This window comes from Cucumis melo, chromosome 3, assembly GCF_025177605.1.
Source record: "Cucumis melo cultivar AY chromosome 3, USDA_Cmelo_AY_1.0, whole genome shotgun sequence".
In the NCBI taxonomy this organism is placed as follows: Eukaryota; Viridiplantae; Streptophyta; class Magnoliopsida; order Cucurbitales; family Cucurbitaceae; genus Cucumis; species Cucumis melo.
This window is the reverse complement of record NC_066859.1, coordinates 22,545,175-22,570,348: the sequence shown is the minus strand read 5'-3', so window position 1 is coordinate 22,570,348 and position 25,174 is coordinate 22,545,175. Positions and strand designations below refer to the sequence as shown.

At 30.7% G+C, this 25,174-nt stretch overlaps 3 protein-coding genes across 3 annotated transcripts; 2 read left to right on the top strand and 1 right to left on the bottom strand.

Annotated features, from left to right (window-relative positions):
- Positions 1-1,994: 1,994 nt before the first annotated feature.
- On the top strand, positions 1,995-5,376 carry LOC103496493 (uncharacterized RNA-binding protein C1827.05c). The gene is made up of 9 exons (XM_008458357.3): positions 1,995-2,151; positions 2,310-2,403; positions 2,524-2,638; positions 2,744-2,799; positions 2,981-3,028; positions 3,125-3,222; positions 3,348-3,417; positions 3,495-3,605; positions 4,980-5,376. Exons 2-9 carry the CDS (start codon positions 2,314-2,316, stop codon positions 5,028-5,030), a joined length of 639 nt encoding a protein of 212 aa, XP_008456579.1. The 5' UTR covers positions 1,995-2,151; positions 2,310-2,313; the 3' UTR covers positions 5,031-5,376.
- Positions 5,377-14,342: 8,966 nt separating this feature from the next.
- Positions 14,343-16,144, top strand: LOC103496495 (cytochrome P450 77A3-like). The gene has a single exon (XM_008458359.3). The coding sequence runs from the start codon at positions 14,416-14,418 to the stop codon at positions 15,955-15,957; it is 1,542 nt and encodes a 513-aa protein (XP_008456581.2). The 5' UTR covers positions 14,343-14,415; the 3' UTR covers positions 15,958-16,144.
- Positions 16,145-19,109: 2,965 nt separating this feature from the next.
- LOC103496494 (RING-H2 finger protein ATL8-like) lies at positions 19,110-25,025 on the bottom strand. Its single transcript, XM_008458358.3, has 3 exons — positions 24,278-25,025; positions 23,106-23,203; positions 19,110-19,738 (listed from the first exon to the last, which is right to left on the bottom strand). Exons 1-3 carry the CDS (start codon positions 24,434-24,436, stop codon positions 19,339-19,341), a joined length of 657 nt encoding a protein of 218 aa, XP_008456580.1. The 5' UTR covers positions 24,437-25,025; the 3' UTR covers positions 19,110-19,338.
- Positions 25,026-25,174: the final 149 nt, after the last annotated feature.

Below are 25,174 nucleotides of genomic sequence, written 5' to 3'. Positions count from 1 at the left end.
TATAATGTTCATTTAATAAATTTAGCTCCAAACTTGGTTTTTCACTATTTTTTTTACCATGCATATATATGGTACATGAAATGTCATAAAAATAATTTTAGGATAAAGTTTAATTACTAATTATTTATTTTTATTATTTAATTACTAGTGTTTTTAATTACTTTGTGTTTTTTTTTTTTCAAAAAATGATTTTTAAAGGAAGTTTTTGTTAATTTTGTAAAGAAAATAAAAAAAAAAATTATATAAGATTTTGCATGATTTTAACTACTACATACCGTCATTTTTTTCTAAATGCATTTGCCATAGTAACATTGATTATTTATTTTTCCTAAGTATGATACAAATTTATTCTTTTTAGGGTAGAAGTTTATTATTTTTTTTCTCTTTTATCATGATATCATTCTTTTTATAACACAATTTGTCTTCTTAAAAAAAAAATGCATTATGATGCATATCTTTTCTTCTTCAGATTTCTGATACAAATTTGATTATTCAAATTTTGTTTTATGCTAAATCTTTTCCTAAAATAGATTTTTAATGAAAAAAGTTGAATCGTAATTTTTCTGAAAATTATTCCTTTGATTTATTTAGAAATAAAAGCTAAAACAAAGTTTGATTCAATGAAAATACAAGTATAGTTTCATTTTACCCAACCTAATAACCAATATTTATTTTTATTATGATTATTTATTTCTATAGCAAACATTGTCAAAAGTTGTTGATTCTTGGTTTGTTTTTTTCTTTTTTGAAAACTTGAAATAAATTGGGAATTACTATTTTTTTCTAAGTTTAATACAATTGATTTTTTGTATTATGTTTAGGCACTAACGGTTTAACACAATTTTTCTAAATTTCTGCAAAGAAATATTTTCGAAGTAATTTTTACTACATTAATTTTACAAATATATTTTTCCTAACAAGCCATATTCTTAAGTTATTTTTGCAAAGTAGATTTTTTCTAACAAAATTTATTAGATGATTTTTGTTGTGGCATAATTAAAATTTGTAAAATATGTAATAATCCTTGGAGGAGTGAGAAATAGTGATAAAAGGAGATGTGAGAGTGAGAAATAGTGTCAAAGAATAAAATGGAGGAGTGAAGAATAGTGACAGAAGAGAAATAAGAGAATGAGTACAATGATCCTAATTCCAATCCTCGTTTATAATAACCCTTGGACCAAACATGAAAATAACCCACTTTACTCCTTCATAATTTGAGGGCCAAACAACTCCTAAAGATTTCCCCAAGGAATAATTTTATAAAGCTAAAATATCACAAACTTTTAGAGTATTAACATATTTAGATACAACAAACGTATCCAAATGAAACATATACAATTTATTTGTAAGTCAAGATGTTCAAATAATATCAATAAGCAAGTTGAGTTTCATAGTTTTGACTAGTTGATGATATACATCTATTATCTCGAAGTTGGATATTCAAATTTTCATATTCTGTCTTGTTGTACTTATAAAAATGAACATTTTGAGTTCTAAGTGTATAAATTCATATAACATAATAATTTAAAACCTTATATCAAAACTTGTTGGAGATATAAATTTACAAAATAGTATAATATTTGAAAGTTGAGGGATTTGAATCTTCTGTTCACAAAAAGTAGTACTTGTTATTTATCATTAGCTATGATATTGCTACTACCTAATCGTTAAAATGGTTTTTTTCTGATATATTAGTAATTCATAACTTAGTTTACATAACTAATTAAATGAGATACCAAATGCATCGTTAATTATGAAGCATGTGTTTCAAATTCGTTTACCACTTCTATTGGCCATTTGTATCAGAAACACGCCCAAGATTAAGAAGTTTTTATTTTTATAATTTTACTTTTATACTTAATAAAAAAAGTTGGTTTAAATTTAGTTGTTGAAATTAATGTTGATCGAAATTTATGAAAGAATCTTAATAATTTGCATGTAAAATTAATGTTAATAAAATTGATTAGAGTTAAAAGTTCATTTTTCGACTTTAATTGGAATGAATGGCGGAGACTAAGTCATAGGCTAAAACGCAGCGTTTTAACCCGTCTTCGACCTACGCACTACGTAGCCTCCATTCTCTTGAGCCCTCTCATTCCGCCGCCGCCAACTCCTCTGCTTTCTTCCTTCTTCCTTCTACTCCTCTTTCAGGTCAGTTCTCTCCAAACCCTAATCTTTCTCCTCCAAAACCCTAATTCTCAACTTCGATACCCCACCATCTACTTTCAATTTCTGAATTCGTACTAGAAAACCATTACCTGAAATATTCCTTTTCCCTAAGTTCTTCGTTGTTTGTTTGTTTGTTTTAGTTCAATGGGGGCTAAGGCGAAGAAAGCTATGAAGAAGAAACTCAAGAAGGCTACTCCTCTCTCATCCGACAAGAAGGAATCTGCCGATTTCTTGGTATGCTTCAATCTCTTCTACTCTGATCTTTTATTTGTTATTTGGTTATTCTATCTCTTTACCTCTCTTGGGATTTATGTATTTATTCCTCTCTCTTTCCTCTGATTTTATTTTCTCCAGCCGTTGGAGGGTGGTCCTGGGCGTAAGTTACCGGTACAGAAGCCATTGGAAAGTACTGCTACTGTTCTTTACATTGGCCGCATACCCCATGGTTTCTTCGAGAAGGAGATGGAAGGTTTGGTCGAATACCCTAAACCCACATCTTACATTCAATGAAATTTGAGGTTTAAGTTTTTCGTTATCTTCTCTGCTATTTCTTAACCCTTATTGTTTTCTATAGGGTTTTTCGGACAGTTTGGGAAAGTCAAAAGATTAAGAATTGCACGAAATAAAAAGGTAAGGCTGGCTGAATCTGCGAAGCTTTTTTCTTCCAAAAAGAATTTATGTTCGCAGGAGAATGTTGCATTGCAATAAATTACTAGCTTTTACTGATAACTAAAACTTTCACCAGTAATTGTACTTTCTTTCTAAGTACTTGTATCTATGGTTTGATTTATGATTTTGTTGTTATATGTAGACGGGGAAGTCGAGGCATTTTGGCTACGTTGAATTTGAATCTCCAGAGGTGCTATATCTATTTTAGGACTTTTGTACATTTTCTGAATGTTAGTTATTCATCTTAATCACTAGTTTACCCCAAAATTGAATTTCGTGAGCACAGGTAGCAAAAATTGTAGCTGATTCCATGCATAACTATTTGTTGTATGAACACATTCTGAAAGTCCATCTAATTGCTCCCGAGCATGTTCATCCTAAACTGTAAGTAATCATTTGCATTCCCCTGCTACATTTTTGCGTCAACTACCCATGTGAGGAGATGGTCGTTGAATATTTCAAAGGACGTTGTTTTTTTTTTTCTCATTTAACTGTTGGCATATTTGCAGATGGAAAGGTTTTAACTATCGCCATACGCCCTTAAACTGGTCTGAACTTGAGCGTAAGCAGCATAACAAGGTATTAAGCTTGAAAATTTATCTTGTAGACCATGTAAACCTACATGTCTTCTTACTTTTTTCTATGATAATTCTCAGGAAAGGACATTGGTGGAACACAAGAAGTTGGTGGATAGAATATTGAAGCGGGATCAGGCTAGACAGAAGAGGATAAGGGCTGCTGGGATTGATTATGAGTGTCCAGAAATTGTAAGAAGATTTTTATTTTATAGTTTTAAGTAATTCTTTTTCTCGGAAGATTATTAAATTTTAACTGTTTATTTAAAACATGAGAGCTGTTTATTTACCAGTCATTAATCTCTGCTAATTATTATTTTTTCTTTTATCGAAACTATTGAGTAAAAAATGAAAGACATTACGGACCTAGAAACAATCAAACCCACAAAAAGAGCTCAATTATAAGGGTTCCAACTAATACAAAATAGATCTTATAGAATAGTTATGAAAGGTCTTTGAAATTGAATCCTTGAGGAAAACATGAAATCTAACCAGAGACCATGCTTCACTAGGGTTCCTTTACAACAAGCTAAACACTTGATTATTCTACTCACCCCATAGATTGCATAATCGCACACACAAACCAAAGAAAAAGACCCTTGTGACAAAAGGGTGAATGGAGGAGAAACTTCATGATCATATCACTAATATTCCTGTGATGAGCAAGTACGAAACCAAACATTTGGAAGCAGTCATTCCAAACAGCTCTTGCATACTAACAACTCTGAAGAATATGTGATCAATGACTTCCTTTTGCCTCCTAATTTCTACTTATTCTTGGAGTTTTAATATTAATATAGATGGTGAGCTCATTCCTTAGTTTGATTGATTGATTTCTGTTTTTGTGATCAAACTCAATTTTGATGCCGAAAGTAACTCTGCTTTTGATATAGTCGTCTAAAAAACCAGATATTTTGTTGAGAAAACAGAAGGCCCACGAAAAGGATCCAAACAAAACTGAACTCAACAAAAAGCGTTAAATGCCTCCAACCCAAAGTGTAAGGTTAAGAAGATGATGTGAAGGACCTAATGTATTGACATTCAAAAAGAGGAGCATTAAATCTAGCAAGGGAGTATTCGTGAGAGCTCTCAATAGTATCCTAACTACACATTTTCATTATCTCCGTACGGTTGGGGACTGTGAGCCACCCCACTTTTTGATGATATTTCCATGTGAAATATCTTTCCTCTCTCTCTTTCTTTTTCCTTTTCTTCCTTGTGTTAAATAAAAAACTATTTTATTGATTGCATGAAATATCTAAAGACGTATCTAAAGATATACGAAATGATGGGCTATTTGAGTATGTGAAATATTGTAATGGGAAATCTTGTATAGGAAATTTCAGGAGGATGAAATTTAGCTAATCCTTTTGAGTTGAAATGGACTGCAGACCTATATAACTTTAAGTGCTTGTAAATACCTTTTAAAGAACTCTAACATCATATGATGCTGCCCCCCTCGTGAGATCTGCTTGGTCGAAGTCAAACTTCTCTTTGTTCGATTTTGGTCCTATTATATGAATTGCACTTCGGTTTTCTAATGTGTTGACTCTTGATAACTTGCAGGTGGGTAGTGTCCAACCAACTCCCAAGAAGATCAAGTTCGATGAAGATTAGAATAACGGTTCAGTTCATAGGAAGCTATAATATTATCACACCAGAGGAAGGAGGAGGAAGCCCTTGCCTTGTTCCAGTTTCTTATGCTGGAGGATGGGATAACCTTCCCAATAACCTTGAATCTCCTAGTTTTGATCTGTGAAATTTTGTGTCAAAACATTACTTTTAAGCTCTTTAGTAATATGTATTCGCTTTTATAAAAATGAAAAAAAAAGAAGTTATATCCAAAGCTTTTACGGCTTACAATTCTGATCTTCTCAAGGATAGGAAAAATGAAAGGTAAATTTGAAAGTTCTACCATGTCAGATCTATATGTATAGTTTATATCATGTTTCAGTTTCATCAATCTCATTCTTAATTAGCTTCTTATTTAGATGGAACATAGTTTACATGTGGTCCCCAACACTTATTGTTTGAATTGTTCCTATACTGACATGAATGCGCCATGTTTGGTCTTATAGTGAACAGTGAAATTGGTTAAGAGTTTTCAAGTGTATTGAAAAGAAGGTTGCTGAGAACAGTGAATTTGGCATGTGTGCTGAAATATTAGTTCATATTAGTCCTAATCATTGGGGACAATATTTAGTTTAGGTACGTGACAACATGAAGTGTAAATTTTATTGCCACTTATATAAAATTTACACATGTTCAAAATACAGCCAAATAACAAAACATAACAAAATTTCCCTATGTTAGTATGTATGTACTTTCCTACTATGTACACATTTTCAATATTGGGTTGTTTTTGGATTCGAACTATAGATTACCAATATGGTTATTTAGTAAATTGAGGTAATGTTGGGCTAACTGATTTTTCTCCAGCAAAACATGCAAAATACCAAGTTTCAATCAAAATAGGAAATAAATAGGATTAGGTTTGGAATCTGTCTTCCTTCTCCACATATGGGGGACCAATGCTACTCTACAAGAGGCATCTCCAACTAAAGTCGAATAATGTTAGATGGTACTCTATAAAATTATAAATGAAATTGGCCAAATTTTTATTTAACGTTACTCTTTCATCAATCAAATTTCATTTTATTCTAAAAAAACTCAGACACTTTTTAAAAGGGGTATTTTGGGTTTGGTCAGTATTATCATCGACATTTTCAAGTTTGGAATTTTTTCGTCCATCTCCAAAGTTGTTATCTTCGAGTTTGGTCTCAAAAGAGGTATATCTAACTTTTAATGGATCTTTAGAAGTTAGCTCAATGTCACAAGATGCTTGCTCTCGTCATCTTAACCAAAATTTTGTCGTCTCAAGCAACTTAGAAATTTAATTTTAGTTTTGCCTCTCTTATTCTATCTTTTTCTTCCTCCATATTCTCTTAATAGTTGATTGATTAAAATGTCACTTAACAACAATATATATTCTTCCTTTTTTGAAAATGATTCCCAATTGAATTTTGAAGCTTCAATCTCTTAAACTCACACAGCCTATTCAATTCTCTCACTCAAATCTTGTTTTCTCAAAGGAAGTTGAATTTCAAAGAATTTGACTCGGTTTATAATCATTACACTATATCACATTATGAAATCGATCAAGGGGTAAGTGTTATGTTTGAACATATCCACAACAGAAGGTATGGATTTCGTCTAAATGTTTTCTTTTTACCATTGGGAAATAGATAAAGAATGAGTGTAAGTGATCAACTTGTAATTTGAAAATTTAATCAATACAAAGTTAAATAAGATTCAATATTAATACTTGCAAAATAGATAAAGGTTTAAGGAAAATCTGAATTTGAAGGATTTGAAAAACATCATTTCTAAGAAATAGGAAATAAACTGTTTCTTTTTAAATCCAAGGCAAATATGAAAATACAGTGTAATTGTGAGGGCAAATGTGGAACACATGTTTCTCACTTGCATTTCTATGGTTAAAAGAGTACTTTGGATTTTAAACGCCTATCTAACCATAACCATTTGCGAGGCGTTTAGTGTACCAATTTGAATTGGGTTCAGTTGGTTAAAATGATATCCAACTTTCACTCCCTTTAATGTTTTTAACGATTTCACTTGTTAGTGATCAACTTGAGCAGCAATCATTGTCGTCTGATTTTGCTGATGACGTGCTTTTATGATCTACTTTGTTGGACAATTCTAGTTTCAAACTTCAACAATCACATTAGGTGATTGCTTTGATGACGCTCACCTTCAACAACTAGCTTAAATGACCAACTTTGTCGATTATCTTCAACTGCTAACTCTGAAGAACAATTCGACTGACCATATACTAAAGAAAAACTTGATTGATGAAAGTGTTTTTAAATACAAAATTGAAATGATTAGTTTATAATGTTTAATAATCTTCTTTGACAATTCAAACACACCATAATTCAAGGATGATACGTGTGTTTGAAAAAAGTTAAATAAAATGATACTTTATTCCGATACAAATAAAACTATATTATATAAACGATTAACTATATAATAAAAAGCCAAAACACATGTTGAAGGCTTATTTAACACAAAATTAAAGATTAAAAATACTTATGAATAGAAACTAAAATGGAATGAAGATGAACTCACTCACTCAACATTAAAAACAAATGGGGCCATGATTGGGTTGGAAAATATGGAGTAAGTTGATGTATACTTAAATGCAAAAAAAAATGGGCTCCCAAAGATTGGTCTAAAAAGTTGTTTTGAATTAAAAAAAAAAAAATTCAACCAATAAATAAGTGGCCAAGTTTTGCCTCCCAATTAGATTGCAGCTTTCTTTCATTTTCATCTTTATTGAACTTCATTCTCATTTTGTACTTCATCTGACGTACTCTACATATTTTTCACATTTGGTATTTACCCTCCTTTATCACAACTCACCTATACTCTTACCTTCAAGTCGGTTACGAGTTAAGATGAATGTTGGTAGTAGCAGAGAATATATGATTGATTCCGATTGTCCATACATAATTTGTTTATGTAATAGATACCTATGATCTATGGAATTGCTAATTAGTTGTTACACTCAAACTCCAATAGTACTTGGGTATTAACAGTTACACTCAAACTCCAATAGTACCTGGTCTGTTCAGAGACTAACTCTTTCATGGATTGTCTCTTATGACCTCGTACCACTAACAATATGCTTCCTTTAGGTTTTTCATATGGGTCATTTGAGCTCCCTTATTCCATTAAATAATTTGTCGATAAATTTTCTCATACTCTTGAAAATCGTTTGAGACAATTGAGATGACATAGGAAAGTAAGAGTGTTATTTAATAAAGTGTGTGCATAATATGAATTGATACTAATATATTGATATAGGAATAAAAAGATATATATATATAGATATATATATATATGTAATATATGAAATGTATAAAAAGGTAACTTATAGTGTTGGATATTTCATATTTGAAAGAGTAAAATCATTAATAATGAAACAATATTGGTGATTCCTCCAGTTCAGATTGTCCCTTGCAAATGGATACAGAATTTAATTTTCTCAACTTCCCTCCCACCCTTCCTTTATTCAAACTCCACTTTTCCATTATTCATTTATATATATATATATATATATATATATATATATATATATATATATATATAAAAACCTTTTATATAACAAAATATAATAATAAAATAACTTATTTAAAAATATATATCATATTTTTAGTTTTTATCAGCGATAGACTATAATTATTTTATATAGATATCTATCGATGTCTGTCTGTTGCTCAAATGATAGATATTTGAGTTTAATTATATGGTGGAAATAAAATGAAAGATGTTTTAATCAATAAGAAAAAAAATATGTTCATGTTTTTCTTCTACATTGTTATAAAAGATTACTTTTTTAAGCGGGCTGTGATTGTGAAAGTTAAAGAGGATCGAAAGAGCTAATTAGTGAATTCAGTAGATCCTTCAACCAAACGTTTAGATGATGCATCGTGCAACCTAGAAAGAGAGAAAGCGAATGAGCTAAAGCATTGACATTTTAAAGTATACGATGAAAAGCAAAAATGCGTCTTTTTTATGGTACAAATACAGAGTGTTCTTCGATTTATAAACGAAATTTCACCAACGTAAACATAACTTAGTGATAATTGACATATTATATACCTAGATGCCTCACTTTTTGTTATTGAAATTAATTCAATTCACCATATAGTTTCCCAACAATATAATAAATTCTCCCAAACTTAAATTTTGAATAAATTAATTCAAAAAGCTACAACACTACAATTTATTAGTGTTGACTCTTAATCCCAATATAATTGCAACAAGTTTTTCTTTTAAGAACAAAAAACAATTGGAATATATATTTATATTGGATAACTTTATTTCCATCAAAACTTTAATTTCATCATTAATTGGAAAGTTTTTTACTTTATAAATCTCCAAACTTTCCTCTATGATTAATTTATAATTTTACTTTCACACAATATTTAATAATTTTCCATTCCATTTTTTTTTTCTTTACAAAACCATTAATTAATTTCTTATACTCTAAAAAGTATATTTGACTTTTTTTACACTAAATTCCAAATCCATCATCAATTCATTATCAACAACCTATTATTAGATCATACATTAATGAACTTCTCAACTTAATTGTTGCACCTTATTTATTGGTCTATCCAACTACTTTTTATGTGCTTTCATTTCTATACAAATTTAATTTGATTCTAACATCTTTTAATTAATTCTTAAAATATTTCCTTTCGGTATCGATAAAGATATGATTTTACACTTTTTAAGTCTCTAACTTATAGTACAAACAATATATCTGTTGTGTTATGCTCATTTTAACAGTTGTTCATAGTTAATCAAATCACATTCTCATATCTCCAAACTTAATAATAATTATTTTAGATTTAAATTATTTTTAAAATAAAATTTAACAAATACTTGTAGAATGATGTAATCAATTAATTTAAAATTTTAACACATTTGTGGGTTTAGGAATTAGGATGAAATATTTAAAAATAATAAAAGATTAGGTTAAATTATAAATCTAAACTTTAAAAAATCTAAAGTTAACCCCTAGGTTATATTTTGTCTACGAACTTTAGTTTGTAACGATTTAGTCCCTAAACTTTTAATTCTATAACAATTTAGCTCCTAAATTTTACTATATAATTAATAATTTAGCTCCTTGAATTCCCAAATGTGCAACAATTTGGTCCCTAGTACAATAGAATTTGAGTGTGAAAATTTAGTGAGATTTTGTACGTAAATAAATCAATAGACTCGTAGAGATCCAATAATTTTGTAAAACACAATGTGCCTACATCATAAAATACTAGAAATTGAAATCAAAATTTGATAAGTTTTATTTACGTGAGAGACTAAATTGTTAGAAATGTGAAAGTGGAAGACATATTATCTCATATAAAAAAACGATGAAGAACTAAATTGATACAAAATTTTAAAAATATAAACTAAATAGTTAAAAATAAAAAGAAAAAGAAAAAGAAAAATAGAAATAAAAAGGAAAAAGGAAAAAGGGGAGGAAGGGAATTAGGTTAAAAACGCGGTGAGGTATAATGAAGAGTGATAATATCACACAAGTTCCGTTCCCCTCCACCAATGCAATTGCATGCATTCCATGCATTTCTATCTATATAACTTTATTAATTGCACCCAACTCCTTTTATCCTTTTCTTTTTCCCCCTCCTCTTTTCTACTTATCTATTCCCTCCCCTATATATTATTTTTATATATATATATATATTTTTTTACCTTTTTCTACAATTATAATTTTGGAATTGTTTATTTATTCTTATTAATTCAAATATTATTAATTAATTAGTTTATTGTCTATTGGTTTTGTCACTATGAGGATCTCCTGTTTTCCATCCAATTTACAAGTATTATTTTAGTTGTTTGGAAATTGACCATTCATGAATAGTACTTCCACTTCCCATGAAAAACCTAATTAAATTACATATCTATCAAATTAATCTATTTTATTGCTGCCAAATATAATTAGAAAAGAAACATATATATATATATATATATATATATATATATATATATATATATATATATATATATGCAAGAGTTACATGGATACTCAACAGTGTACATGCTTTAATATATTATATAATCTTCTTTCAAAATATTTATCCCTTCTTTAGGACAACATATTAATACATATAAACAATAACATTAACATTTTTTCCCCTAATATTGTAATTTTGTTACTCTCCATTATTAAGAAACGTTCAGATGACCCAAAAAAAAAAAAAAAAGTTAAAATTTGACTCTCAAACTCATAGATATGTTGTATAAATTTTTACCCTTAAACTATGGAGTTGTATCCGTTTGAACCATAAACTATATAAATGTATATCTATTTAAACTTTAAACTTTAAAAGTTGTATCAATTTAAATCTCAAGTCGATTGTTATATCAATTAATTAAATCATGAATTTTTATAAGTATATCAATTTTAACCCTGAACGCTTGTATAAACGTATCAATTTGCACCTAGATTTTTATATGTATCTAAATAAAACATAATGGATGGTTTAAATTGATATATATATATATATATATATATATATATATATATATATATATATATATATATATATATATATATATATATATATATATATATATATATATATATATATATATATATATATATATTTATGTAACTTGAGGGTCTAAATGATATACTTATAAAAATTTAGGATCTAAATTGATACAATCGTTAGTTTTATGTTTAAATTAATGCAAAAGTTCAGGGTTTAAATTGAATATTTTCCTTAAATTTTAATAATCGTATAAGTTTGAAGTTTCAATTTCTTTTTTCTATTTGTGGGTTGAGTTTTTATTATTTGTAGGTTTAATTTTTTATCATTATTGTAAGTTTGAGGAGCCAATTTTAATATTTTAGAAGTTTAAGAGCTCTTTCCTGATAGTATATTTGTAATTAGAGACGGTTTTTGTGATTTTGTTAAAAAAAAAAAGAAAAAAAAAGTAATGCTCTCAATTTTAATTTAAGTTATAAATTAAAAAATAAAAATTGAAAAGAGAGAGAAAAGTTTGAGGAGAAAGAATAGTCTCCATATGAATTTTAATCAGATATATTTGAATTTAACTAAATTGTCTCTGATACCTAACAAAAAATTCTTATTTGTTATTTGTAATATTTTAATTTTCCCCGAGTGTGTGATGACATTAATTAATAGCTGTAATTATTGGAGGGAAAGCAAAGATGAGCTTTTAATGATTTTTTTTTTTTTTTTTTTTTTTTTTACTTTTACTCTTTAATTAAGATTAAAGAATTAAAGAGATGATGGAAATTATTTATTGAATTTTATTAGCTGTGCCTGTGGGGTAGATTTTAGGATTCTTTTAAAAATTATAATAAAATTGCAAAATATCTGATAATTTTGAAAACGAAAAAAATCCATAGATCAACCATAAAAAATACCTAAAATATCAATGTCAACCACGCCCGTCAACAACGTGCACATAATATATTTGGTACACGATCATTTAGATTTAGTCGTTTAGATTTGGCTGCAATTTATTTTTTTAATTCCATCGTTTAATTTGGCTATGTTTAAATTTGGTTACACGATCCAAGTTTAAACGATTTTTTTCTTCAAATTTAAGTAAGATTTGGCTCAAAATTTGGTACACGATCATTCACATTTGTGTACACAATGATATATTTTTTTACATTTACTTTTTTTATACGATCGTTTAAATTTGACTACTATAATCTAAATGATTTTTTCAATATTCTTTATATACAATATTTTAGATTTTGCTATTTTTTTACACGATCTTTCAAATTTGGTTGCTATTTTTTTACACGATCTTTCAAATTTGGTTGTCAAATTTAAACGATCGTAGAAAAAGAAGAGGAAAAAAAATTCTTTATACACGATCTTTTAGATTTTGCTATTTTTTTTTTGTATATGATCATTTAGATTTGGTTACCCAAATTTAAATGACGTAAAAAAAAGGAAAAAGAAAAAATAGATGAAAATAAATCGCAACGAAAAAAAGAAAAGAAGAAAGATGATGACAATATTATTAAACGACATAAAAAAAGAAGAGAAAAAGAAAAAGAAGATGAAAGAAATTGTAGCTAGAGGAAGAGAAATACGGAAGGGCAAATCTGAAATATTTGAAAAAGGTTAATTTCATGGGCTTTATTACACGGATCGTAAATAGTTTGGTGTTTTGTTACATTTATGAAAATTAACCTAGATTTTAAGCAGACAGAAAAAGGTGAAAAAGATTACAAACCATTCTATTCATTATTTGACATGTTATTAAATTAATTATATTCAATTTAAACTATGTATTAATTTAAACTTTAAACCAATAGTTGTATCCATTTAGATGTTGCACTTATATAAATACATCGGTTTAGACTTAGAGCTTAATTACAAAAATTTTATCAATTTGCACGTTCTACTATTTTTTTGTTTAGATACATTTGTTAAATTTAGAGTTTAAATTGATGGACCTATTAGTTTGAGATTTAAATTCATACGTATCTAAAGTTCAAGGTTTAAATTAGTATAATTATTAATTAATTAATTAATAATTATTTAGTATTTTATGTATACTTGTGAGATACTGTTATTAATGTAGGGCAAGTAATGAATGGAGGGAATTTAGAACATCGTAATCGTAGTATTAAAAGTTTTCTTGAATTAAATATACGTGTTTCTTATTTTAATATATACCATCATTGAAAGTGAAGATATCAAATTTTAATCTTTAAAACATATACGTTGTATTTTTAACTTGTATGGTAATTTTAACTTGTAGAAAAATACCTACACAAATATTTTTTGTTATTAGAAAACTATAATGTATTTAAGCAAATAATAATAATAATAAATTAAACATAGAGAAATGGGAAGAAAATTGAAAAATGAGAAACAAAAGATAGAGTAGTATATGGTTAAAACGTAGGCAGCAGAGGTTAGTTGAGGAATGATTGATTAGTAGTGGAAGAATTGGAGGAGAATACAAAGGAAAAGGAGAAAAAGGGAGAGTGAAAGAAGGACATAATAGCATAGAGCGATTGATTTGAGTTCATAATCCTAAATTAATGGTTGAATTTGGCTGCTCATGTGTTAAAAGAACAACAACGCTCAATTTCACTTTTATTTTGTTACATTTTAAAAATGGAGCCTAACTCACTTATTGGTCAAAAGCAAAAAAAAAAATAAATAAAATTGAAGCGTTAAAATTAAATAATTTAGAAATAGATGGAGTGAATAAATAAATAAATAAATAAAAAGGGAGTAAATTTCAAAAAATTTAAAAAGTAATAAATAAATAATAATAATAATAAAATCAACTTTTAGTTCTATAAATTTCCCTCTAAAAAAGGCTCCATCTGTCCTCCTTCCTCATTCCTCTGTTCTGATAATCCTTCCCCCCAAACTCAACAATGGCGTCTTCTTCTTCTTCTTCTTTCTCTGATCATCAACTTTTCTTCTCGTTTTTAGCCTTCACCCTCTCTGCATTCATCTTCTTCCTCACTCATAAACGCACCTCTAAACCACGTCTCAACCTCCCCCCAGGACCCCGCGGCTGGCCCATCGTCGGAAACCTCTTCCAGGTCGCTCGCACCGGCAAGCATTTCTTCGAATATATTGAAGACATCCGCCAGATTTACGGCCCAATCTTCACTCTTCAGATGGGCGCTCGCACCATGATCATCTTGTCCGGCCCCGACCTCATCCACGAAGCCTTAATCAAACGTGGCCCTGCTTTCGCCAGCCGTCCCGCTGAAAATCCAACTCGAATCGTCTTCAGCAACAACAAATTCTCCGTTAACGCCGCCGTCTACGGCGGTGTCTGGCGCTCACTCCGCCGTAATATGGTTGAAAACATGCTCTCTTCCATTCGCTTGAAGGAGTTTCGCGATGTTAGAAAGAAGGCCATGGATAAGCTTGTTCAACGCATTCGAACCGACGCTGAGGCGAACGGCGGCGCCGTTTGGGTGTTGAAAAACTCTCGATTCGCTGTGTTCTGTATTCTTTTAGCGATGTGTTTCGGATTAGAAATGGATGAGGAATCGGTTGAGAAAATGGATCAAGTTCTTAAAACTGTTCTGATCACCGTCGATCCGAGAATCGACGATTTTCTCCCGATTTTGAGGCCGTTCTTCGCTAAACAGAGGAAACGAGCCATGGAAGTAAGAAGAGAGCAAATCGAATTCGTTGTTCAGTTCATTAATCGAAGAAAAAAAGCACTTCAAAATCCAGGTTCAGACATTAATGCAACTTCATTTTCTTACCTCGATACACTCTTTGATCTCAAAGTCGACGGCCGGAAATCTACTCCAACCGACGCCGAATTAGTCACTCTCTGTTCCGAATTCCTCAACGGTGGCGTGGACACGACGGCAACCGCCATCGAATGGGGAATCGCAGAGCTAATCTCAAACCCTAACATTCAGAAAAAGCTTCACGAAGAAATAAAGCAATTAGTAGGCGATAGAAAAGTAGATGAATCCGATGTTGAGAAATTGCCGTATCTTCAAGCGGTGGTGAAGGAATTACTGAGAAAGCATCCTCCGACGTACTTCTCGCTGACACACTCAGTGATCGAGCCGACAAAACTGGGGGGATATGATATTCCGATGGAGGCGAGTGTGGAGGTTTATTTAGCTGGAATTAGTAACGATCCGAAACTGTGGAAGAATCCGGAGAAATTTGAGCCGGAGAGATTCATATCGGGGGAGGAAGAGGTGGATATGACAGGGATAAAAGGAATGAAAATGATTCCGTTCGGAGTTGGAAGGAGAATTTGCCCGGGTTTGGGAATGGCGACGATTCACGTTCATCTGATGCTGGCGAGGTTGGTTCAGGAATTTGAATGGAGTCCGTATCCGGCGAATAGCGAATTGGATTTTACGAAGAAGTATGAATTTACTGTTGTGATGAAGAATTCTCTTAAAGCCATTGCCACAACCAGAGCTGCTTGAAGAACGACAAGAAGACGAAGAAGATGAAGTTTAATGTTCTTAATGGTTAGGTTTCTTTGTAGTAAAAACTTATTAAAATTAACATATATTTCCCCCTTTTTCTTTTTCTCTTTCTTTTTCTTTTTCCAAAGCTTTTTTTTTTTTTTTTTTTTTTTGCTGATTATCAAATTATATATATCTTTTTATTCCCTGTGTTATTTATTTATTTATTTTTGTCTTATTTTAAAATTTATGGTTTTAATTCATAGAATTATAGACTAATAGACAGACTAAAGACTATTAATTTTTACAATTGAGAGCTTAACCCCCAAACACATATATTTGTGAATCTTTTATCTTCCATGCATATTGATATGCCTATGCATATAGGTCACCTTCATCAATGTTATATTTTAAAAAGGAATGTTGAAACTCCACCAAATTAAGAATTAATTGTATAATGTTATAAATCCCAAGTCAAAATCTTCATTTTGTCAATATACTATATATATATGTATGTATCAAATAAGAAATGGAATATATTATGTTAAAGCAAATATGAGTGTATATGGCATAGTTAGTTTGAAAGAAAATATGAATACAAAGAGACGCAAGAAACTGTGAAATGCAAAATCCAATTTGAAAGATGGAATTTGAAAATGTGCTTTTCTCTCTCCGTCATTGATGTACCTTCACAACTACCAAAATATATATCCATAAATCAAAGAAAAAGGGTAAATTTGTTTCAAAAACATTTTTCTAAAAGATAAAAATTTAAGCTATAATACTAATTTATGTCGCTAAATTAACTCTGTATATTGTTCTATTCTAGAATTATTAACTGTTTAACGAAAGAATAACGAGACTTTCTATATTTGAATCATTAGTCTCTAGATTTAATAAGTTGATAAACTTACTAAAAAATCTTGCTAATTTATTATAACATTTGATTTAAATAAACTCAAATTTAGAACTAATTCTTTTCTTTTCTTTTTCTTCCAAAACTTAAATCTCTCACATCTTCTGCCTATTCTCCACCCTTTATTTATCTATTTGTTTTTCAAATTGAAACCTTTAAGTAAATTAGAAAAACAATAATGAGTAGAATAAAAGAAACTAAAATTAACATATTGATGTTTAAAATCTATGACAAAAGTAAAATTATAAAATAAACCTATAAAATTGTAAATAAATATTTCCATAATGAATCACAAAATTGAAGGAAAAAACAATCGAGAGGTAGAAAAAAAAAAAGAATTACAAAATATCCCAAACTTAGAGATACACAAAAATGTTTTAATATGGATGAATTGTATCTAACATATATGAGTTGAGAAAATGAAGTAGAACAATGATTTGTTAGGGAATGAATTACAAGTTTTGGTTTCCACTAATCTTTGGATTTTTTGTTTTTTTTGTTTTTTTACTTTTAGAAATTTGGGTAAGAACTTTTTAAAATGTTGGAAGTTACTCAAAGAAATTAAAAGCAAATGAGTTTAATATTAAAAAAGAAAATTAAGGTTAAGAAAAGCAAATGGTAAATCAACTGGGTCTAAGCTTCTAATTTCGAATGGGATAGATTCTTAAAATTTTTAAATCTTTAAAAACTAGTTTGGAACTACTAAATAAAAATTCAAACTTTTTGTCTAATACAAACTATGAAGAATCTTTTTTTTTTTTGTTGTCTAATATAATAAATCAATTAATTGACCACATAAACATAAACCTAAAAATAAAAAATATTCCCCAACTAAATTTATAATTCTTTTTCCAATTTAGTCATTTATACTTTAAACATATTTTAATTTATATCCTTGTTGTATTTAGTGAATAGTATGATTGAGTTGACAATAAACTAACATGACATGCTACAATTCTACCCCAAAATTAAAAATGAAAAACATGACATGATACTTTTTAGGAGAGATTAGAGAGAAGAAAAGATGTCAACTTCAAAATTTATTAGAAGAATTAGGAATTTCCTAATTTAAATGATCCTACTTCTTATCAACTTTTTTATGGTCATGGCATTACTATTGACCCATTTTGATATTAGGTATAACTAAACATCATTAATGTAAAAGACTAAGTCAAAAAATTTACTTCATAAAAAAAAAACAAAAAAAATGAAACATGTTAATGACAAAGGCATGTATTTAGCTTTCTTTTTCTTTAAAAAGAATAGAACCAAACCCTAATGAAACTAAGACTATAGTTTTTAGCACATAAAAAATAATTAAAAGAAAAAAAGGATTTATTTTTGTTAGACTTGAATTCATTATTGATAATTTCATTTGGTAGATTTAAATCAAATAATCTGATCCATAATTCCATAATCATCAATAATGATATCCTATATAAATTCATACAATACATGATTCAAAGAGAGAGATATGGGAATTTAAGTTTGGTTGAACAAAAGATTGACCGAAGAAGTCAAAGCTTTTCCTTTTTCCAAAATTGGAAAACTGTAGTGGAAAACTGCTCGTTTCCCTTTTATATTGATGTTGGTCCAAGAACAATATAAGAAAAAGTAAAACAAATTGAATTCACAATCCACAAAAATAGAAAACAATAATACCCATTACCCAACCACTCAAGTTTGAGCTGAAAAAGAAAGAAAATAAGAAGGTACAATCCAAAATAAAAGACAATAAACACCTGAGATGGAAAGCAAATGGAGAAACAGTTGTTTCAACAGCTGAGTTGAGTATTATAGTTAATAGTTACAATAATCTGTATTTAAGATGCAAAACCATTTTAGATTGAGTTAGAAATTAGGAAAAAGGATAGTTACAAAATACTACACAATAATGGTTTTGCTAAGTATGTGTTCTAAAACTTAAACGCACTTGGTTTACAAGTGTCAGGAAAAGAGGGAGAGAAAGGAAATGCATATAATAAATCCATGTGAGGGTCAACTGTAATCCAACAAAATGATAACAAAAGTGGTTCAATATTTAATGTAACTGCAGAAAGTGGAGAGAGAGAGAATTTGGGTCAATTCTTGCAGAGTTCCATAGCCCACAGGAAAGTACATGAAAAACTACAAAATTCAATAACAGCCGGCTGCAGAATGAGATTCTGATACCAAAGGTAAGAATTTAGCTTAAAACTTAAAAACACTGCTATCACCATGCATTGGTAGAAATATGAAAGAGAGAGATGAACTATTAAAAGCAAGGTTCACGGTGTAATAATAACTAATGTTGTACAAAGAAAAATCAACAGAACTGCCCCAAAAAACCAGCAACAGATTAATTCACTACAAACAACACTTATATACAGTGGTAAATAACAAGATAGACAAGCTTTCTAAGCAGATAGTTAAGTGAAGGACATCTACTTTTAGTTTTAGGACACGGTTCTATATGATCGGGTCCAGTGTCCTATCAGAGATGCTCAAGCATTTGATGGACTTTCTACATTTTTGTTTCTACAGCCTTTACTATTCTGGTTACCTTCGATAAATGGGGAAGCGTTCTCTATTGGATCCACTGCTCCATTAGCCCCAGGTGTGTAGTGATTCTCTTGGATTGGTTGTTCCAACCCATTGTTTTCAAGGTCTCTTAATGGGAACCCGCGGCAGGGATCTGAGTTGAGAGAGCGAATTGCTGAGCTAAACAAGGGTTGCATTGTTCGTTTCTTGTCTTGGACCTCACGTAGCGATAGACGACAAACCGGGCATGTTGAGTGCTGATGCAGCCATATGTCTATGCAGTTCACGTGGAAGGAGTGTCCACAGTAGGGGAGAATGCGCAATAAGTCTTCACTATGATAATCTGCCAAGCAAACTGTGCATCTGCCATTCAAAACAAAATCTAATTTAGCTGCGCTATGTACTAATAGTACTAAAAGATTTGCTTGTCATATTCTGGTAACCTTCTCCAAAACCAATCAGTTAAATTTCATCAACAAACGAATAAGCTCGCTTAAAAAGTACTCATTCCAAGTAAAAAAAGTTGCCAAATACTATTTTATATCATTGAAAATAAATACCTTCTTGTTCTTGTGCTCAATTGGTTTAGACATATACTCTTGTCGAGGTTAAAAATTCAAATCATCCACCCACATGTTAAACTCCAAAAATAAATAACTTCCCAGTTCCATGATCTCCTTAATATAGGAAAAGGTGAGAAAAAACTGCTAAGAACTTCATAAACAACAATCTTATTACTACTATGTCACTCCAAATAAAAGCTATGTTAGACATCTGATTAACAGAGTCACAAATGCAATTGGATTCAATTTTAGCATAGACATTCTTCTCGTCCAAGAGACCCTTTCCTTTCACTTTCAAGTGGTCCTAAATTTCTGCCAAGTTGGTGCATGGTCGTGCATAAAATTTAATACTAGCATATAGGAAAACTATGGATAGTATATTAAATTTGCTAAACTACAGGGAAGATGGACGGTGATAGATTACAGGATCTCATTTCAAACAAAGCACCCTCAATCTATGTTTTAAATTATTGAAAAGGATCAAACTTCAAAAATAGTAGTTCTTAAATCACACAAAACTCCACGAGCCAAGGCTAAAGGAATTCACAAAGCTTCTAATAGCACACTGAATATTCTGTGATCCATCTCCATGATTTGCTATACAAACATGGATGACAAAACCACAGAATGTAGCTTCACATAAAACCAAAAGGTCTGCCAAAAGAATTGTAATCACTAGTTTAAGGATTTCCATTTATTTTCCATCAAGAACTGTAACAAAAGGTATAGCATTTAGACAATATGACTTTTGGACAAGATTTGAAGATTAAACCTTGTTTCCTCGCAGATAAAAGAAAAAAAAAGAACACTTGAAGAGTATCCATGACCACTTATGTTTCCATGATACTTACTACTTCTCTAACATTATCAATCAGTCTGAGATCACTTGGATAATCAAGGTGGTGTGTTAAACTTTTAAAATCTAGCTCAATAGACCAAAGCATATAAACTGTAATTTTACGACTTATAGCCATATTTCAGGTGTAGGCAGCCTATCTCTAGCCTCATGTTTTCAACAGCACCACCATAGAATATAAAGGAAGTAGGAAACCTTTACCTCTCTATTCCAAAATGTGATGCCCAAAGTCAAACAAAAGCCCAAACTATAAAAGTAATATATATATATATTTTTTTTTGGCAATTGCAATGGGTAGCACTCTTGGGACTAATAATTAAGTGTAACAAAAATTTAAAATAATAATTGTGTACAAAAATTGCAAAAATAGCACATCTATCACTACTTAACTCCATCAGTCTTACGTACATAGTTTATCAATGAGACTTTGAGATTCATATCTAAATTTTGTTTTATTCGCAAATTCTTTTGCATTGTACTGTATTTGCTAATATTTTGTGCCCAACTGCTATATTTGCAATTACTCCAATTTTTTTCCCATTCAAATTTTTTCTCATTTAGATAAGAAATAGACCCCTATTGTGTAAGTATATGGAAGGAGAAAAGCTGAGGGACCAGGGGAGGGGTAGTGAGGCTTGATCTGTGAGTAAGGGAAAGGGTTTCTGTCATGAACTTATGAGTTTGGCCCATTTAGTTAAGTTGCTCATCAGAGGGATATGAGAGAGATATTGGTTGGTAAACATGCTCAAGTACGTTGGCTGAGAGGGAAGCAGGATATTTTTTATTATTTAGGAAATTTTGGTAAAGGAAAAGAATAGGGAGCTCTTGAATTATCCCTGGTCCACTCCAACATGACCATATTGGTTACCACTACCTTTCATCCAAGATGCAATGATCACATATTGAACAATTTGTAGATATGTATTTAAGAAAGAGAAAGAGAGCACTCCATTAACACATTATCATTTGTTCCAAGCATGAGATTTTAACTAGTAATTCCTTAATCCACACCTATTGCTAAGGGCCCCAGGCTGATTAGGACTATGTTTCAAGCCAACTTACCAAAATATCTCATCAAAAAGTCACTATTCTACCAACTTTTTGAAGATATTTTCAAAAGGCCATCAATCATTCCTAGAAACACCTTATATGGCCCAAACAGTTGCTTTTTCCTTTCTGCTTTTCCACCTGAACAGTGTGATGGGGGTAAAATATCTGGTTTTGTGACATCTCATCCAACCACCCAATATTCACAAATGAGTATGTTTAGGGAAAAAGCAATCAACTAGAAGACCGACTCATTGCAAGCTAATCATATTCCCATAGGTAAATCATGCACTCACAATTCTTGATCTAAATCATGCACTCACAATTCTTTCTCCTTTCATTGATAAAGCCATTATACTTCACATAAAATGATATTTACACATTATCCAAACTTTTCTCCGATGCCTTGATAAAATCTTATCCACAGGAAACAAATAATAACATATTTAGCCAAAGTGACTTTAGCTCAATGATAATTGGCATGACTTTTCTCCCTACAAGTCAAAGGTTCAACCCTCGATCCTCACAATTAGGGGTGTTCAAGGTTCTGTTTGAAGCTGAAGCTGCACCGAACTGCAAAATGCAAAAAATCTCATCCGAAACCGAACCAAACCGCTTATATGTGTCAAACCAAGTCAAAACCAAACCGCATATGCGGTTCGGTTTTAAATCGTCCCATACTATAGACGTATGTGCCTACAACCTCCTACATGGTCGTTTAGCTTTCTATACGATCGTTCAACTTCTTATATGATTGTTCAGTTTTCTATAGGATTGTTCAACCTCTTACACGATCGTTTAGCTTTCTATAGGATCGTTCAACCTCTTACACGATCGTTTAGCTTTCTATACGATCGCTTACCTTCTTACGCGATCGTTTAGCTTTCAAATGATACACGATTGTTTAGTTTTCTATACGATCACTTACCCTCTTACGGTTTGGTTCGGTTTAATGTCATAAACCGAATCGAACCGCATAAGAAGCGGTTTCAATTTAAACGAAATTGAACCAAACTGCATGCATTCGGTTTCGGTTTCGGTTTTCAACTTTTCTTTCAACGCCCCTACTCACAATTGTTGTACTAAATAAACTATTAATAACGTTTCACGTGTCAGTTAGTTACAAAATGCTCCAGTGGTAATTTTCGACTAGCAGTGTATCTATTTACACATGCACACAAATATATTTTTTATCCAAGGGATTTTCTTGAAAAAATCATGAAAATCAATGCAATGAGAAACTGTGAATTGAAGGGGCACATACTGAGCATTTCTCATAGACGAGAAGTAATCATCATTATACTTCTTAGTTGGAAAGTTGGCTACAACCATAGGCTCTACACCGTGTAATCCCCGTTCCAACTGTATCAAAGAAATTCAACGAGTAAATAAAAGATGTCCACAAAAAAATTGTAGTAAAGGCTAGTCTGTGCGCTATTTTGTCGGGGCAAGATAAACAATAAATTTAAGTAAGATTTTTCTTAGATAAGATACAATTTCTAAGATTTTTCTTAGATAAGATACAATTTCATTGATTAAATGAAATACCCAAAATATAAAAGGCCCAATTGACAGGGTAAACAAGATACTGAGAGTTTTTCTAGCAATTCTCTCAGACCTTCAGTTTCTCAGATCATCTGTAATTATTCTTTAGGTCTTATTTCTGTTGATTGGAGCCCTATCTTGTAATTTGATTTGTTTTTGTGGGGTTTTCCTTTTTGTTTGCCTGTCCATTCTTTCAAATTTTTTTCTCAGTATATATATATTTATATAAAGAAAAAACAAACAAAGAAAATAAATCACATAAAGCCTGAAAAAAATCTAAAAAGCAGTATATTTATAAAAGGAATGGACAACAACCAAATGTGAAATAGAAATGCACAACCATTGCCTGAGAGAACAAACAAGAATCGAGTATAAGAGACCCTTTTTGTTTAGGTAGAGCCTCCCAATCCATTAGTATTTGACTAAAAGCGACAATGCAAAAAGGCTATGAAGATTACGCATTACCAGACCTATGAAGCCTAGGAAACTGACCCAGCAAACCAAAAAAGAATGAGCAAAAAGGGAGCAAAATCAAAACGAAGGAATTAACCACAACATGAAAAGAATGCTGAAACTTCGATAAAATGGCAGAGAGGCAAGTATGGAAGTAATAACACTACAACCATAATGCAGAGAAGCAATCATATCCACTTTCCAGTGATAAACATAGCATGTGAATTAGCATACAAAATCAAAACCCAGAAAAGGAAGAAAAAGGGAGAAGAGCTAGAAGGGAAATTATCCCATCTTTTGCTTGGAGACTAAATTATCCCATCTTTTGCTTGGAGACTAACATACACAAACAAAAACAACCAACCAGTAGACAATTAAAATACATATATCCTCCACATCAAATCTGGAAGGGAATTAAATAAGAGAAAACATGCTCACCCCACTGAGATCGGATCTAGAAGCGATTGGGAAGGAGCGCCTTGAAGCATTGAGATGAATCCTAGCACAAACAAGCCTTGTACAAACGAACACGATGAACAAAGTGCTCACAGTGAACCCAATCACTGTCATCACCAAATTCACTCCCGAAGACATCATTCTACAAAAACCCTTTTCTCCTCAACTCAAAATTTCTCTTCTACACCAATCGAAACTCAAATTTTTCCCAATGAAAACAGTTTCCACAATTCAACAGTGTCTTCTATTGCCAACTAAAATCGTGCTAACTTTGGCAGCTTCAACATCTGAAGGAATTCCAATCCCATCCACGCCAAAACCAAAACGAAATTTGATTCCCATGATGAATCATTTCAAGAAAACGCTAGAACCCAACTGGGGAAAGGCAAAAAGAGGCTAAAATTTTGAATTAATTTGCACGGAAGTGGGAAGTATAACTAAAGTTTAATCAACTGGTGGGTGTCGATATCAGATAGTGACTGTTTTATTGTGGGAGAGAGTGCAAAAATCCCAGAGAAAAAGATTGAATCCATGGTGGAGGGATTGGGAATTGGCAAAAACAGAAAAGGAGAGAACCCATTTGGAAAATTTTGGACTTTGGATTGAGATTGAGAGAGAAACTCAAGAAACCCCACCAATATAATACAGTTTTAAATTGGAATCACTGAGAGAGTGGAATTGCAATACAAAAGTGGTGTAGGAAAATGGAATCTTCTTATGCATATTTAAAAAAGAAGAAACAAATCTGCTCAGACATTTATAGAAATCAATATTAAGTTATTATCTAAGTCTTAATTTGAGCAAAGTAAGTCAACTAAGCATGACATATAAATATGTCAATCAGTGTTTGGATTTCGAGATTTTGACCTCTTCCAGCAT